A 14,058-nucleotide genomic window follows, 5' to 3' on the forward strand; every position below is an offset into this window, starting at 1 on the left:
TGTGATAATAAGTAACAATCTCCCTCTCTCATTTAAAGATATGTTTTCTGACTTCTGACACTTTAAAACATATTGAAACAGTGTTAGGAAATATCAGTTTAGTGTAGATTAAACTACTCAAAATTTGTGAAGGATTGTGGGATATGGATGCCTATATGCATATGCAAAGTCGAATGAAATGGGGACCAAAAGTATTCACAAAACACAAAGAAAATATTCAGGTATGTCACAGAATAAACAATCAAGTGAAACAATGAAATATTCCTGACTAATTTTGAGTAGTGGTAATGACTGTAGTGAGAATGAGAAAGAAGAAATGGTCTACGGCAAGCAGCCAAATGAACAAGACATGTAGATCAATGGTCTGGTCTGACCACACTTCAGTCGCATCTTGTGGATGTAAAGGTGAATGGGCTAAATCAGATTAAAACACAATACAAGGTTATATCTGAATGTATGTGTTGCACTGATGGAGAAATATAAATGGGTTGGCAGATGATATGATGAATTATAAGAACAGAAGTCGTCTAATGAGACTGTTGGGGGCAACAAGCATTAACACATCTTTATTTTTCTATTGCATATAAGCAGTGGTGGAGGAATTGAAGAAATGCTTCTTACTTGGAAGCTGGACTCATATATATTCATATTTTAACAAGATACCCTGGTGATAAAATATAATTGTGGGTCACAAGGTGAATACTGAACACAAAACTGAATTTCTAACATGACCCTTACTTCTTCATTACAGCCTGTCTTTACCACTGTGTTATTTTCACTACTGTCAAGGGCCAAACTCGTGTTCTCTCAGATCAATAGACTATTTTCAGTGATGTTTTGCACTTTATGTGTCCTGTATTTGTAATGAGATACTCATCAATATAGAAACTCATGTTGCTGATGACAGAAAAAAAGGCATTCTCATTTTTTATTATAGATGTTTTAATCAGATAGCAGATATCAGACAGCACATATCTTTAGTTAATTATTGTAGGTTACTCATTATTGTACTGAGAAAAGGCATGCACACCACGAACCAAGATAATGAAAACAGATGTAAGTCGTGATGAAAGTAGTTCAGATGAAAACCCTGACTTGCACCCTATGTGTCACTGTGTGTTACAGGTTAGGTGTCATCAGTGTCTCAACTTCCTACAACTGATGTCAGCAGTTGTGGTGTATTCACTTCTTTGTTATACCAAGTGTTCAGAGTAAAAAGGAGAAGTGTGTAAATCAAGCAAATAGGAGCAGCAGAATATATTTTACCATGTAGTAGTAGTAGAGTGTCTTTTCTAATGTAATGTGTTGTTTAGTGCTGGTTTGTGCGCCGTCTGCAACAAAAATGACAATCATTTTTTGCATTCTACCATATAATATTTGCCCAATGAATATGTTTTAGTCTGATCCGAGTATGTTTAAACCCCGTTTAGTAGGTTTTTACACTTTTGAACCCTTGTGAAAGTCTCGTTTTCTGGGTTATTCTATGCATCTCAACGCATCTTTGGCTGGGTTCGTTCGTTTTGTGTGACCGTAGAGGTTTTTGTTATATGGCAGAATGAGCCCTGCCATTTTGTTGTTGCGTTAACAGTAACATTAAAGAAAGAGTCTTGAAAACATCGTCGCTCCAGTTTTGGCGGCTGTAGTCTGCAAATGTAACCGCTGACTACGCTCGCAGGTTTCACACAGGAAACCCTCAAACGTTTTCTCAGACAACACGAAGCGTTGCTGTTCAACGGGCGGCGCTGTGACGTTAAACAAGCGGCTATTGTCTCTGGGGTTGCCTGCCATCAGAGGGAATCTGTTCAGTTGGCTAGCGGAACAACAGCAGCAGCAGCAGCAGCAGCGGATGGTACAGATTCGGCTTCGGTTTCCAGCCTCAAACAGAGATTTCTGACTACTTTCTGTTTCTGTGAGAAAGGTAAAGTAACCTTTTTTGTCAGCACCGACAACTAGTTGAGCTACAGTAATGTTAGCACGAAAGCTCACAGATATTTGTAACGTTAATGTGAACTCAAGTAGCTAACTGAACGCCAGCGTTGTGTTAGCCGTTAGCTAGCTTGTTAGACGGAAACGGATTTGATGGATTAGCTAAAATGGTTAACGGTACAGCGCATCATAGTACAACAGTATTTGGCGTTACGGCGAGGAAATCTTCAAGCATTTGTTTTAAAACAGTCCAGATCGTGGTAGAGATGGCTGTCGCATCGGGCTAGCATGGTGTAATTTTAACAAATCCAATTTAGCGATTAGTCACGTTTAGCTAATGGCTTGTCTTGGCTGTGTAACTGTTTGCCAGTCATTTCCTTTATGAATTATCTGGTGAAGAGGATTAGTTTGTAGCAACCAGGCTGCATCTCGGACTGCGTGTATCCATCAGTAATCCTTTGCCACAAATAATGTAACGCACCACTTCCTGTAACCTCTTTTAGGGATAGAAATGTTTGTGTAACCGCTTATGTAACGCAAAGACATGTGCTCATGTTGTTATTTTCGTTGCTACCCAGAAAAGTATGTCGAGGTTGTTTCTGGCATGTTGATGGGCAGATGAGTTTGATAGGTGAGCGTATCAGTCAAGAGCGAACAGCTGCTGAGTCCGAGGCCGTGGACGTGCAGTTCATTATATACAGTGTGCAAGAAAGGAGCTTTTGTTCAGATCTCAGTCCCTGGTTCATCACTAAAACCTACTTGCCAGCATCTTCCACTGTTTTCCCAGTTAACTAAACCTTAAGAATATGTTGAACATTTTAAATTTGTCAAGTTGGTCCTGTGATTCAAAACCACAACACAAAGCGAATAATGTCATTTCTCCTTTGTTTCAATCAGGTGACATTGTGTTGTATGGAATGACAACCTCACAGAGATATATTGACTCCAAACCAGCGGGTAAGTTGACACTCTGCAGTCAAAATGCGCAATCTGCATGTCAGTTCAGCCTGTGTTTATATACTCCTCTGTTGCCTTTGTCCTGTTTCACAAATATACATTAGCTCGGTTCGCTGACATGGAGTGGCAGACGCCAGCTGTGTCGGAGAAGTTCCAAAGCCGCTTTGGCCGCCGGCCTGGAACATCGGATAGTGGGGACACTGGTCTTGGCACCTCAGCATCTGACAGTACAGAAGGTGATGACTTTTGCTTGTTCCTCCCCTGCCTGTAGCATGTGTTATGTAATGTTGTTTTGAAGTCTGCCTGTCACCAATGGAGCTCCAGTTTGCACTCTAGAGTGAGATGCTTTCGTGGTGGCTGTTCTCTTTATTATTGTCAACTTTACAGGATGTTTGTATTCTAAAATGTGGTTGTTAATGGGTAAACTAGTATACTTTTTAATTGGTGTTCAAGCTGATTTGAAAGTAGAGAACAGTCATGCCAGGCCACGTCTTCACATTTCTCTTGCTGTTTCTTGCTCTATTTATAGAGTGAGAAAAATGTTCATGATCCACTGTGGGTGCTCGGGAGATTTGCAGAGGTAGATTAAAGTCCCATCCTAAAATGCCCCAAGGCTCTGCTGCACTACTTTGGTGTTATGGGTTAATCAGGAGAATGGGGTGTTGGGATGCCAGGACTGGACTGCTAAATGGAGACGGGACCTTGCCTGTGGAGTGAAATGTCACATTCAAAGAGTTTTTTGTTTAACACTGGTATGATTTTTAGATGGGAAATGTGCTATATTTGTATCCATACACTGGGTGGAAAGAATAGCAAACATGCAGTATCAGAAAGGTCCCATGTAATTGCTGGCCCGCTGGGGGTGGATGGTCCCATGTGTAACAGGAAACACTACAAAATAATAAACTGGAAAATCATCAGAGGTGTATCAACACTGTGGGGTTTGAACTTAACAAAGCTGGTATTCATGGCAGGGCTGCCTGTTGGAGACTATTCATAATGACTGCAAACAGGTCAACGGTCTTTTCTCCTTACATTTAGTTACAGCGGTGTGTTTGCCTTCCAGCGGTCGTCCTAAGGATGAGTTTAACACTAGAGCTGCCACGATCAGTCGATTGAAAGAAAATTAGTTGCCAGTTATTCTGATAGTAGATTTATTGTTTCAGTTTTCAAGCTAAAATGTTGATGGTTTGGCTGCTTATATGTGAGGATGTGCTGCTTTTCTCTGTCAATTATGAGAGTAAATGAAGAGTCTTTGGGTTTTGTACTGTTGATTGGACAGAAGAAGGAATTTGAAGCCGTCACTTTGGGCTCTAGGAATTGTGAGGAGCATTTTTCATAATTGTTTGACATTTAATAGACTAAACAATTAACTTTGAATATTGATGGTAGATTAATCGATAAATGGAAAAAAAAACCCTTAGTTGCATTTTTACACATGATGTCTAATCTCTAGGGTGACAATAGCACCCATAGTCACTCTGAATAGCTGACTAATAGCAAAGGTATATGAGTCAATTTTACATTTTAATAATGAAGTTGTTCAGTGCTCACTCCTTCATAAACTGCTGTGTGTTTTAGAACTTCCCTGATCCCTGTGTTGATGGAAAGACCTCTGCACACGTCCCGTCACCTGTCCAGTATCCAGATAAACATCACTAAAGCTGAAAGGAAAGGGAAAGTGTAGAGAACAATTAGTAATATAAGTATATGCATATCTTCTGCATCTTCCAAATGAACAGTAAGACATGTCCCGAGGTGTTTAGTGTTCTCTCACAATCCTTCAGGACCTGTAAGACAACATTACTAGGATGATTGAAGCTGCCTTCAAGCACATTGCGACCCAGCTGCTTTTTCCATCTTTTGTTCAGTTTGCCCAATTTTTTTCCCCAAACCCTTTTACATGTTTATGTGGTCTTTGCATGGGCTTTTTGATGAATGTAACTTCTTTTTACAGGCCTGACTTGTTTGGTTACAACTGTTGAGCACGCTACAGCTGCTGGTACAGCTTTGTCCCAGCATTTAAACTGACAGCCGTGCCTAGCAACATGACAATTAGCCCCAAATTTAGCCACAATAATGACCAGTTGTAGATGCACATTTTTTTGAAGAATAAGAAAGGAACATTGTCTTTTGATGTTAGTGGCCTGGTGTTTTACAGCTACAGGTAATTTGCATTATGTTATATACTCTCCAAAGGAATGTCTGTTGAGCAAATATGAAGCAAATGTTCTTCTTGCAGAGTAGTTTAGACTTGTTGGAGCCAGTCATGAGTAAGTGGACCCTGGAGGCTTTCTTTTATATCTGTAGTTACACCTTCCCGGATATCTTGATTCATGTTGATTTCTCAATGTGTCGTGCCTTTTTTACTAATGGCTATTTTCATCTGTGATCGTGACGAGTCTCTAGTTTTATGAAGTTGTGATTTAAACTGAGCCGAGTGATCAGTCTTTGACTTTGGATGTACACGTGTGTGTGATGTGTGTTTTAGTGGGAGGAGGCAAGGTGCTTAAATAAGCGGCACCCACAGATCACTCTGTAACCTGAGATGTGGGCTATTAATACCCCTAACCTTTCCTGTGTACGCCTGTTTGTGTGTTTGGTCAGAGCTTGATACAAGCTGGTTCGGCTGTTGGAGGACAATACAACTTTGGGGGACAGGGACTGCCTACTGCAACGCTGTCAGTCTTAGCTTCAGAAGTCGATTTTGGTACTGCCCAGAAATGCAGAGAACGGACTGTTTTGATCGAAAGCGTTGTGCTGCTCAGCTCGGCTCAGTTCAGCTGTAGAAAAAAATGCCTCAGCTAATAACATGTTTGTTGCGTTGGAGTGAATGCCAGATTTCCAGACATCAGCAGGTCTCTCAGGTTTGTTGAAAACAGATTTATGTAACTTTGACTTGTGTTGTAGCTTGCAGAGATCTCTGTAGGTTGGTTGTGGTGATCTTTGCTGTGTATTTGAAGTTCTTTTCTAAGCATAGTGTGATCTCTGAGGTTTCCAAATGAAGACAGTTAACATTTTTGCGCATGATTTAATGAAGTGGTTTGGGAATGTACTCTGAGGGTGGTTATCATTCTATGCCTTTAAGGGAATGATGACAGGGGTTTCTGCTAATTAAAAAGGAAGACCGTTTAGTCAGCATTTCTGTGGTAACAGAATAATTGTCTCACATCTACACTCAGTTACATGGCAGCTAACCCAGGTTTTATCAGTTCTTTACTGCAACATATTGTTTTTGTTAATCAGGTAATCCAGAGTCTTTATTCTGCACATTGGTTTAAGTCTATAATAAGCCTATTCCCTGGGTTGAGTCAGTCTGAGCCAGTTAATTCTTTCAGTGGTGACACCTCATCATCAAAGTAGGCCACCCATAAACCCTGCTGCATCTACTTTACATCACTGACTGAAAATAGAGAATATGGCCTGCAGTATTGCTCTAGATATTCTGCACTGATTTAACAAGGTCTGTCTGTATGTTAAATGCGATTTCTAATGACTCGTTCTTCTTTTACTCTTTAAAGATTTCTGCAGTACCACCAGCAGCAGCCCCCCTTTCCAGCCCATCCGCAGTCAGATCCCCATACCCACTGCACATGTCATGCCATCCACGGCCGGAGCCCCGGCCTCTAAGCCCCAGTCATGTTTCCAGGAGGACTCTCTGTCCTCTGAGGGTCACAGGTCTTCCTCTGGCTCCAGAACCCCAAGTGGCTCGACCTCAAAGTCTTCCTCTCTCTCCAAATCAGCATCTTCGCCCAACTTGGATGCTCAGGCTGGTCTGGGAGGTGATCTTGTGGGGCCAAAACCAGACTGCCTGAGCCGCTACCGCAGCCTCGTCAATGGACTGGACCACTCGCTTTTCCCTTCGGATCACACACGGGTGGACGAGGGCCAGAGGTTTGACACTCCTGCTGTGGAGCCTACGCTAAATCAGTCAGTGCTGCTAGGGGGGTTATGCCCTGATGTCAGACTCCGATTACAAGCTACTGGGATTAGAGACCCCTCAGACTGTGTGTCTGAGGCCTACAGAGGAGCCATGGAGCACAGCTATAAAGTTCTGCCTGAGGCAAGGCCTGGGGTTCCCGGCACAGCAGAAACCTCTAATCAGAGGGGCGGTCAGCCTGGTACGGCTGGATCTCCTGGAGTTTATGCAAACCCTCTGAGCCTGCAGACACAGGCTCTGCTGAGGGAGCATGCAGGCTCCAAGGGTTACGATCCACTGCGGCAGGACAGATGTAGTGAAATGTCCAGCTGGCAGCAACAACAGCAGCATAAGCAGCAACTGGAGAGTTTACGCCTGCAAGTGGAACAAATGCAGGTAAGCATTTCTTTTCAATAGAAAATAACACTACGCTAGAGGTAAAGACAACAAACCAAATAGAGTAGAGTTTCTTAATCTTGTTTTAGCTGCTATGAATGGGGTGAGGTGAATTCTCCGACAAAAACACTTTGGAGTAGACATGTGGGGCAGTCGGTTGTTTGTGGACATCTGAAATTTAGGTCCCGACACATATATAGGTCAACACTGGGAATACAGCGTTTCACTGTATAAAGCCTGAAGCCATACAGACGCCCTGTCCTATTTTAAAGAAGGACATGTCAAGTTAATCAGCAAAGTCTAAATCGCAACAACTTCAAAGGATTTTTGTGAGGTTTATAAAAAAGTTATTATGCTTTTAATTCTGAAAATCCACTGCTTGGTCAACGCTTGTCGCAGCTTCTCTCTTGCAAGCTGTAAAGAGCTGTTGCACAACAGCTCTTTACCAATTCAGCAATGTTGACAGATGCTGACCAGTCTCGAGTGACTGTTGCCACTTCCATCTGCTGTGTGCTGACTAATTCACTTGTATATTATTACACAATATTGAATTGTTTTACACAATTTGGAAAAATTTAACTTTGAGATGAGACTGAGACTTGGCAGACTAATCAAGTACAAAATCTAACTGGACTCATCAGGATATTTACCTTGTAAAGAAACAACGTCCGCGTTTTAGCAGTGATGATTATTCAAACATTGCCTCATGAAGGAAGTGATTGGCTGTCAAAGCATCCATTCATTCATGGTGCTGATGGTTTTCTTCAGGGCACCAGAATACGCTGACATTTGGCAGTGCTTTCAATGTGTGTTGGAAAAAAGACTTAAAATAGTCACTGAGGTGTAATTACATTCAGTTCTAAAGAGAGAGATTGGCATGGCTGGATCCTCATCAAGTTTTAGTTCTCCTTTATGATCGTCATTTGAAACTGCCATGTTGTTATTGACATAGTGTCTGCTGTCAGATGTGTGCTGTCTGTGATAGAAGAATAATTTGACTGTCAGGCTAAGCAAAGCTAACGGTAATTCCAGAGCTGTCTGCATTTTGTTTCATGTGACTATTTTTGTATTTCTGTCAACATCTGTATTACTTGTACTTCACACTGTCTATACTGCGCTGAGATATAGTAGGCTGTCAAATGAGCATACAGTTTATTTATTTTCTCTCATCACCATTACATATGCTCTCCACATGCTGCAGCTCTGACTGTCAGATGTTTTTTTCTCTTTTTGTTACAGTTGATGAGTGCTGGAGTGGGTCAGTACCCATCTCTGTACTCGACGCCAACTCACTCAGAGTCTGGCAAGTGGGACGCTCTGGTCAAAGCCAGTGAGAGTCTGCTGAAGGAGAAGGAGCTCATCATTGAGAGGCAAGTGCTTCACATAATTGCTCATGTGGGGACGTTATGTTGAGGGGAGGGAATCTTTGTCTCACTGTTTGATAATAAGGAAATTAATCTTGACCTCATACTGTGGTAAAGGCTCTACATTGCTGTACTTTCCACTGTGTTGCTGACTTTATTTGGTGTTCTCATGTTGGTGATGATGCTTGGACCTGGTCGTGATTCAGACAAAAGCAGCATATGATCCAGTTGGAGCAGCGTCTGAGGGAAAGCGAGCTGCAGGTCCAAGGAGCACTCCTGGGCAGAGGAGCTTCTTACGGGGACATGTGCATGCTACGGCTGCAGGTTAGTGAAAACACAAACTATCTTGTAGAGAGGAACACAGAGAACCCTCTATTATACATCAGTCATCCTCCTTACAAAATATTTACCCTCAAGAATCTTTATTGAAGTCTTGGTATCACATGGTGGCTTTCCAGGAGGCTCAGAGGGAGAACGTGTTCCTGAGGGCGCAGTTTACCGAGCGTACCGACTGTGCTGTCCTTGAAAAGGCGGAGGCAGAGCGCAGGCTGGGGGCAGTTGAGGCCGAGACGCGACGACTGACTGACAGCCTGAAGGAGGCCTGTGAGAGACACTCAGAGGAGATGAAGAAACAGGAAGAGAGGGTTGGTGTTTCCCTGACGTATTCTCTAGCACACAGTGTTGCAAGCAAGCATTGAAGGGTATAAAAAAATATAGCACTATATGACAAGATAAAATGAAGATATACTGTATGTATTTACAAACTGTTCACTTTGCTTCTGTTTAGTGGCATGTGTTGGATGAGAACTGCATTTAAATTTCTATACTTGGTAATGAAGAGAAGCTGTCAAATTTAGTCAAATTTCCTGCCTCAGTTTACAGGAAACAACTGTACAGGAAGCTTTCTACTCTGCCCACAGGAGCAGAGATTCTGTTGATAAAATCACTGTTATTCTCTAAGATAAATAGATCCTACATGCTGCGTATAACTGATAACAAGTCCACTCACTAAATTTCATATAAACAGATGAAAGATAGGTGCTAAAGCAGCTCCTCTGTGGCTGATGTGTGATGGTGTTTGTATGAACAGTCTCACATTTTAACATTGAGTTTTCTCACTTTCTCTGAGTTATGAATGAGTGTAGCACCTATCACTTGCCACATTTGATCATATTCTCCCACTTGCACAGATCCGCAGTCGAGACAAGCACATCAACAACCTAAAGAAGAAGTGTCAGAAGGAGTCTGAACTGAAGAGAGAGAACCAGCAGCGTATCGAGACTCTGGAGCGCTATCTAGCTGACCTGCCCACCTTGGAGGACTACCAGGGCCAGAACAAGCAGGTTAGAAACCGTTTTGTCCAGTCTTACTGCATCTTCTCTGATTTAAATCATTAAATTTGGATTTTTGTTGTGTTTTGCATCAGCTTCTAGAGGCTGAACAGCAGGTGGCTCAGCTCCAGGAGAAAGTACAAGAGTTGGAGGTCTGTCTGGAGACGACGCACTCACAACTACGGGAAAAAGATGCACATCTGGATGACCAGAAACGCAGGGAGAGAGACCTGCTGACCACCATTACTGAGTACGTACAAAAACACAGTCTGACAACAATGTGCCATCCTCTCAGTGGGAACATTAATTCAGAAACAACATTGCATAATATGTGCTTTTATTTTTGTCCTCATCAGCATGCAGCAGCGGGTACAGCAGGGCCTGGAGGATGGAGCCAGACTGCCTTCACTGGATATTGAGAAGCTCAGAGGAGAGAACAACACTCTGAGAGAGGAGCAGCAGAGACTGAAAAAGGTCTGTTGGTATTTGTCTGTTCTGTGTTTTCTCTTTTAAAGTTCATTTGGGTACTTGTAGTACTTGCGTGACCGCTTTTATTTAAATACTTGGAATGCCTTCCTTCACAAAGTACAGTGGTTTTACAAGGAATTTTGATTGAGTAGGGCTGAGGCAAAACATTAGCACTGAATGTATCATTAATACACTAGCTGGACCTCATTCTGTCCCTTCATGCATCGCCTGTACAGACCTATATTGCATTAAAAAAGTTTAAATTTACTTCTCCCAAATACTAGAATGCAAAAATTGCTCATTCTGTACAATATAACTGTAGTTTATCTGTTTGACCCAAAAATACTCCAGCTTCAAAAAGTCGATCTGAGTGAGGTCAGATCGACGTGTGTGTTCAGTTAAAGTTTAACCAACGAGAAGTGTTACATCAAAGTTTATTCCTGCATATCGTAGTTAAAGCAACAAAATGAAACGGTCCAACAAACGAACAGTAGAACAATTTCAGTATTTTCTTAGTAATATTTGTTCATCTGGTCATTACTTTTAGAGCGTGGCTACTCTTTCTTTGTACTGTTTACCATGTTAGCTTTGCTGCTGTGTGCTTTGCCTCAAAGTAAACAATTAGGGTCATACACTTACACGCACAATTCCCATCAAACTAAGGTCGTAACCTCCAGGTCCCAAAGAACAAGCAGGAGAAAGATGTAATGTGATAATAAGAATAGAAAGATTTTTTTAAAGCTCCATTTTATTTTATTGCAGGTCATTGAGAAGCAGCACCGAATGATGGAGCAACTCGGCTCCCAGATCCAGGTGTTTATCTCTTCACAATGAGTCTCAGTGATTTGTGTGGTTACTGCCCTGTTTTATAGTCTCATAACATTTGTCTTTATATGTTTGTGTCTGCAGGCTTTGGAGGAGCAGATATCTCAGGAAGAGAACAGCTCTCAGGCTCTCAGAGAAGAGGTGCTGGCCAAAGAGCAGAATGTGTTTGAGCTTCACACAGCCATGAAGGAGGTGAGATAGATAATCCCCCCAAAAATGAACCCGTGTGTCCTTCACAAACCTCGTTAGAAATCGCCTGACACTGGGTAACGTTGACGCTGACGTCTGTGTTTCAGCTGTCGGTCCAGAACCAGGAACTGATGGATCAGAATCTGACCCTGCAGGAGCAAATGAGCGATGCAGAGGAGAAAGGCACCAGTCAGGCCTCCTCTGCTCTGCAGCCAGCAGGAGCTCATCTCACACAGAAGCTTCATATAGAGATCGCTTCCTGCCTCAGTGACTTGCGCTCACTGTGCAGCATCCTGACCCAGAGAGCGCAGGGACAAGACCCCAACCTCTCCCTGCTGCTCGGCCTCACATGTAAGCACTTCTTGAATGCTACTCTTCTCTCTTGTTGATAATAGAGCTCAGGCACCTCTTCAAGATAAGAACAGAAAAAAATCAAACCAGAGCCAACCAAAATGTTCATGGCATTCTGGCAATTATTGGACAACATAGACTATATGCATAGTCAGGTAATGGTTGAAATTTAGAAGCATTACTTCATAAACTCACTAATTGAAAATTGTTTTCTGGTCGAAAAAACGTTTAGGAACAGTGCCTCTATTTAAATGTAATAAACTGTTTGCACAACGCGAAATCAGACTCATGTTTTGCTCCTCCAGCGCCCCCTCCCGTGGCAGAGCAGGCAGAGAACTGGATGAGTCCAGAGGTGCTACAGAAGAAGCTGGTTGAAGCTCAGCAGCTCCGTCGAGACGTCGAGGAACTGCGCAATGTGATACTGGACCGTTACGCGCAGGACATGGGAGAAAACTGCATCACCCAATAACCTCGCCACCCAGGTGACGGAAGGAACTCTCGTTGAGCCCCACTTCACCTCTGGAGCATCTAAAATGGGCTTGTCTTTCGGTTACTGAATGTCAGACAGAGGACTGGATTTTAATTTTCTTAAAATGAGGACAGAGGAAAGCCCAAATGGTTTAGCTTCTCCTCAGACAGACTGTACGTCAATTCTCAAGCCTGCCTGTAGCTCAGATCCCTCCCATCCCCCTCCCCGGTGAGTTCATCTATTTCAGTCCAAGGGCTAACAGAAAATAACTTACCTCTAATACTTGATCCTCTTAAGCATTGTATGTGTGTGCGTGTGTTTTTTTTTGTTGTTTTTTTTTTAAATAATGATGACATGATACTGTCCGTTACCAAACAGTCTTATACTTTGTGTTCCACTCTAGTGGATAAGTATTTGTGTAGAAGTCCCACAAATATAATTTATTTAAATCTCAATTTCCCTCTCGAGGGGAATTATTCAAGAAGTGGTTGACAATCAACTGAAACTATTTTGCTTTTAACTGAATTCACAAGGAACATGTTACTGACACGCCATTATTTAAAATGGTGTAACATGAGACTCTGCTGTGAGGTGTAAGACTTGACAAATACCAAATCAGCTTCTCGCACCGACAGGCCTCCCAACAGTTTTATTACCAAAGAAACTCCGGTCGAAGCAGCCTGTGAATGTCTGTGAACGCTTCTCTCTGCTGCAGGCCTCGTTCGAATGAACGCCAACCATGTGCCTTCCTGTCACGTTTGCAACCACAATGCTAATTCATTTTTAGACCAACCACAAAGGGCTGTTTGCAGCTGACTCTTCCAATATGACCTTTCTCTCAGTGTATTAACCAGTAGGATAGTCAATACATTCCCTGACTCTGAATGTAGCAGATAACTTTGGGCTCGTGGTCGCCCCCTACACTGTTTTGTTTTTTTGTCCCTGGTAGATAAATGAAGTTAGTTGAACCTCTTCAGTCTGTGTGACGTTTGTAGAATCTGAAAACTTCACAGTATACTGTTTTTTCAGGTTGATATGACTGAGTTGCATTTGACAGTATTAATCTTCAGTATTATTTATTTTCTTTGTTTGCATTGACAACTCAGTGAGTCCCCCTAATGTGTTTCTGACTAACAACGTGCTAATGTGTCCACAAAGTGTGAAGGTCCCATGAAGTGTCTTTAAGATAGTTCTCTACTCCTGTGGTTTGATGTGTGTCGTATTAGATGAAATGTTTGGATGTTAGATTTCATGTCGGGAGGGACAAAGATTGGCAGGTGGCAGTGGGACGTGTTTTAATCCCACATGGTGATGATGATGATGAGAGGACGAGGGGCTGGCTGGTTCACCCCGAAATCACCCATCACATTGGTACTGGATGGAATAAGCCATTTTAAAAAACTAAACTTGACACTTTACAAGAAGAGAAAGGGATTTTAATATAAAAAATATGCAACAATGACTTTTTGGACAAAAGTCACACAGAACAACACACCCAGGGACACACAAGCCATTTTTCATTTCATGGGACCTTTTTTAAAAACTCGATTAGCACAAGATTTCTCTTTGGAAAGTCAGGCTCCGCATGCCTTAACATCTCAAATGTTTTTGCAAAAGGGAAAAAGATGTTTATATTTTCATACTTTTGTCCTCGTTTGTATTTGCATATTTTAGAAATAAAGATTTTCAACATTTTGTTCTGTTCCAAGTTTTTATTTCCAATTTCATTGCGATGTATTTGATTGTTTAACTGCAGTGCTTTCATCCATGAGTACCAGCTTCCTGTAACTGATCCTCTGAGTCACAATGCCACATTGATATTGGCAATGACCAGTGATAGACTGTAACTAAGTACATTTACTG

The 14,058-nt window shown here is 42.1% G+C and overlaps 1 protein-coding gene across 2 annotated transcripts; it reads left to right on the plus strand.

Moving 5' to 3' along the window:
- Positions 1-1,826: 1,826 nt before the first annotated feature.
- On the plus strand, positions 1,827-13,890 carry cep85 (centrosomal protein 85). Of its 2 annotated transcripts, XM_084357934.1 has the most exons (14): positions 1,827-1,918; positions 2,824-2,883; positions 2,988-3,119; positions 6,405-7,198; positions 8,438-8,568; positions 8,769-8,886; positions 9,021-9,206; positions 9,753-9,905; positions 9,989-10,143; positions 10,250-10,367; positions 11,124-11,174; positions 11,271-11,378; positions 11,483-11,726; positions 12,032-13,890. In XM_084357934.1, exons 2-14 carry the CDS (start codon positions 2,844-2,846, stop codon positions 12,193-12,195), a joined length of 2,394 nt encoding a protein of 797 aa, XP_084214060.1. In that variant the 5' UTR covers positions 1,827-1,918; positions 2,824-2,843; the 3' UTR covers positions 12,196-13,890. The 2 variants fall into 2 exon arrangements, with proteins under 2 accessions (XP_084214060.1, XP_084214061.1); XM_084357935.1 differs by lacking the exons at positions 1,827-1,918; positions 2,824-2,883; positions 2,988-3,119 and adding an exon at positions 4,619-5,750.
- Positions 13,891-14,058: the final 168 nt, after the last annotated feature.

This window comes from Pagrus pagrus (assembly GCF_965226575.1).
Source record: "Pagrus pagrus genome assembly, chromosome: 7".
Lineage (NCBI taxonomy): Eukaryota > Metazoa > Chordata > Actinopteri > Spariformes > Sparidae > Pagrus > Pagrus pagrus.

Bases quoted from the DNA above. Each gene is read 5' to 3' on its own strand.
- cep85 (XM_084357934.1), top strand. From the start codon at position 2,844: ATGACAACCTCACAGAGATATATTGACTCCAAACCAGCGG. The intron at 2,884-2,987 runs GTAAGTTGACAC...AATATACATTAG, and splicing joins TATTGACTCCAAACCAGCGG to CTCGGTTCGCTGACATGGAG. The intron at 8,887-9,020 runs GTTAGTGAAAAC...GTGGCTTTCCAG, and splicing joins TGTGCATGCTACGGCTGCAG to GAGGCTCAGAGGGAGAACGT.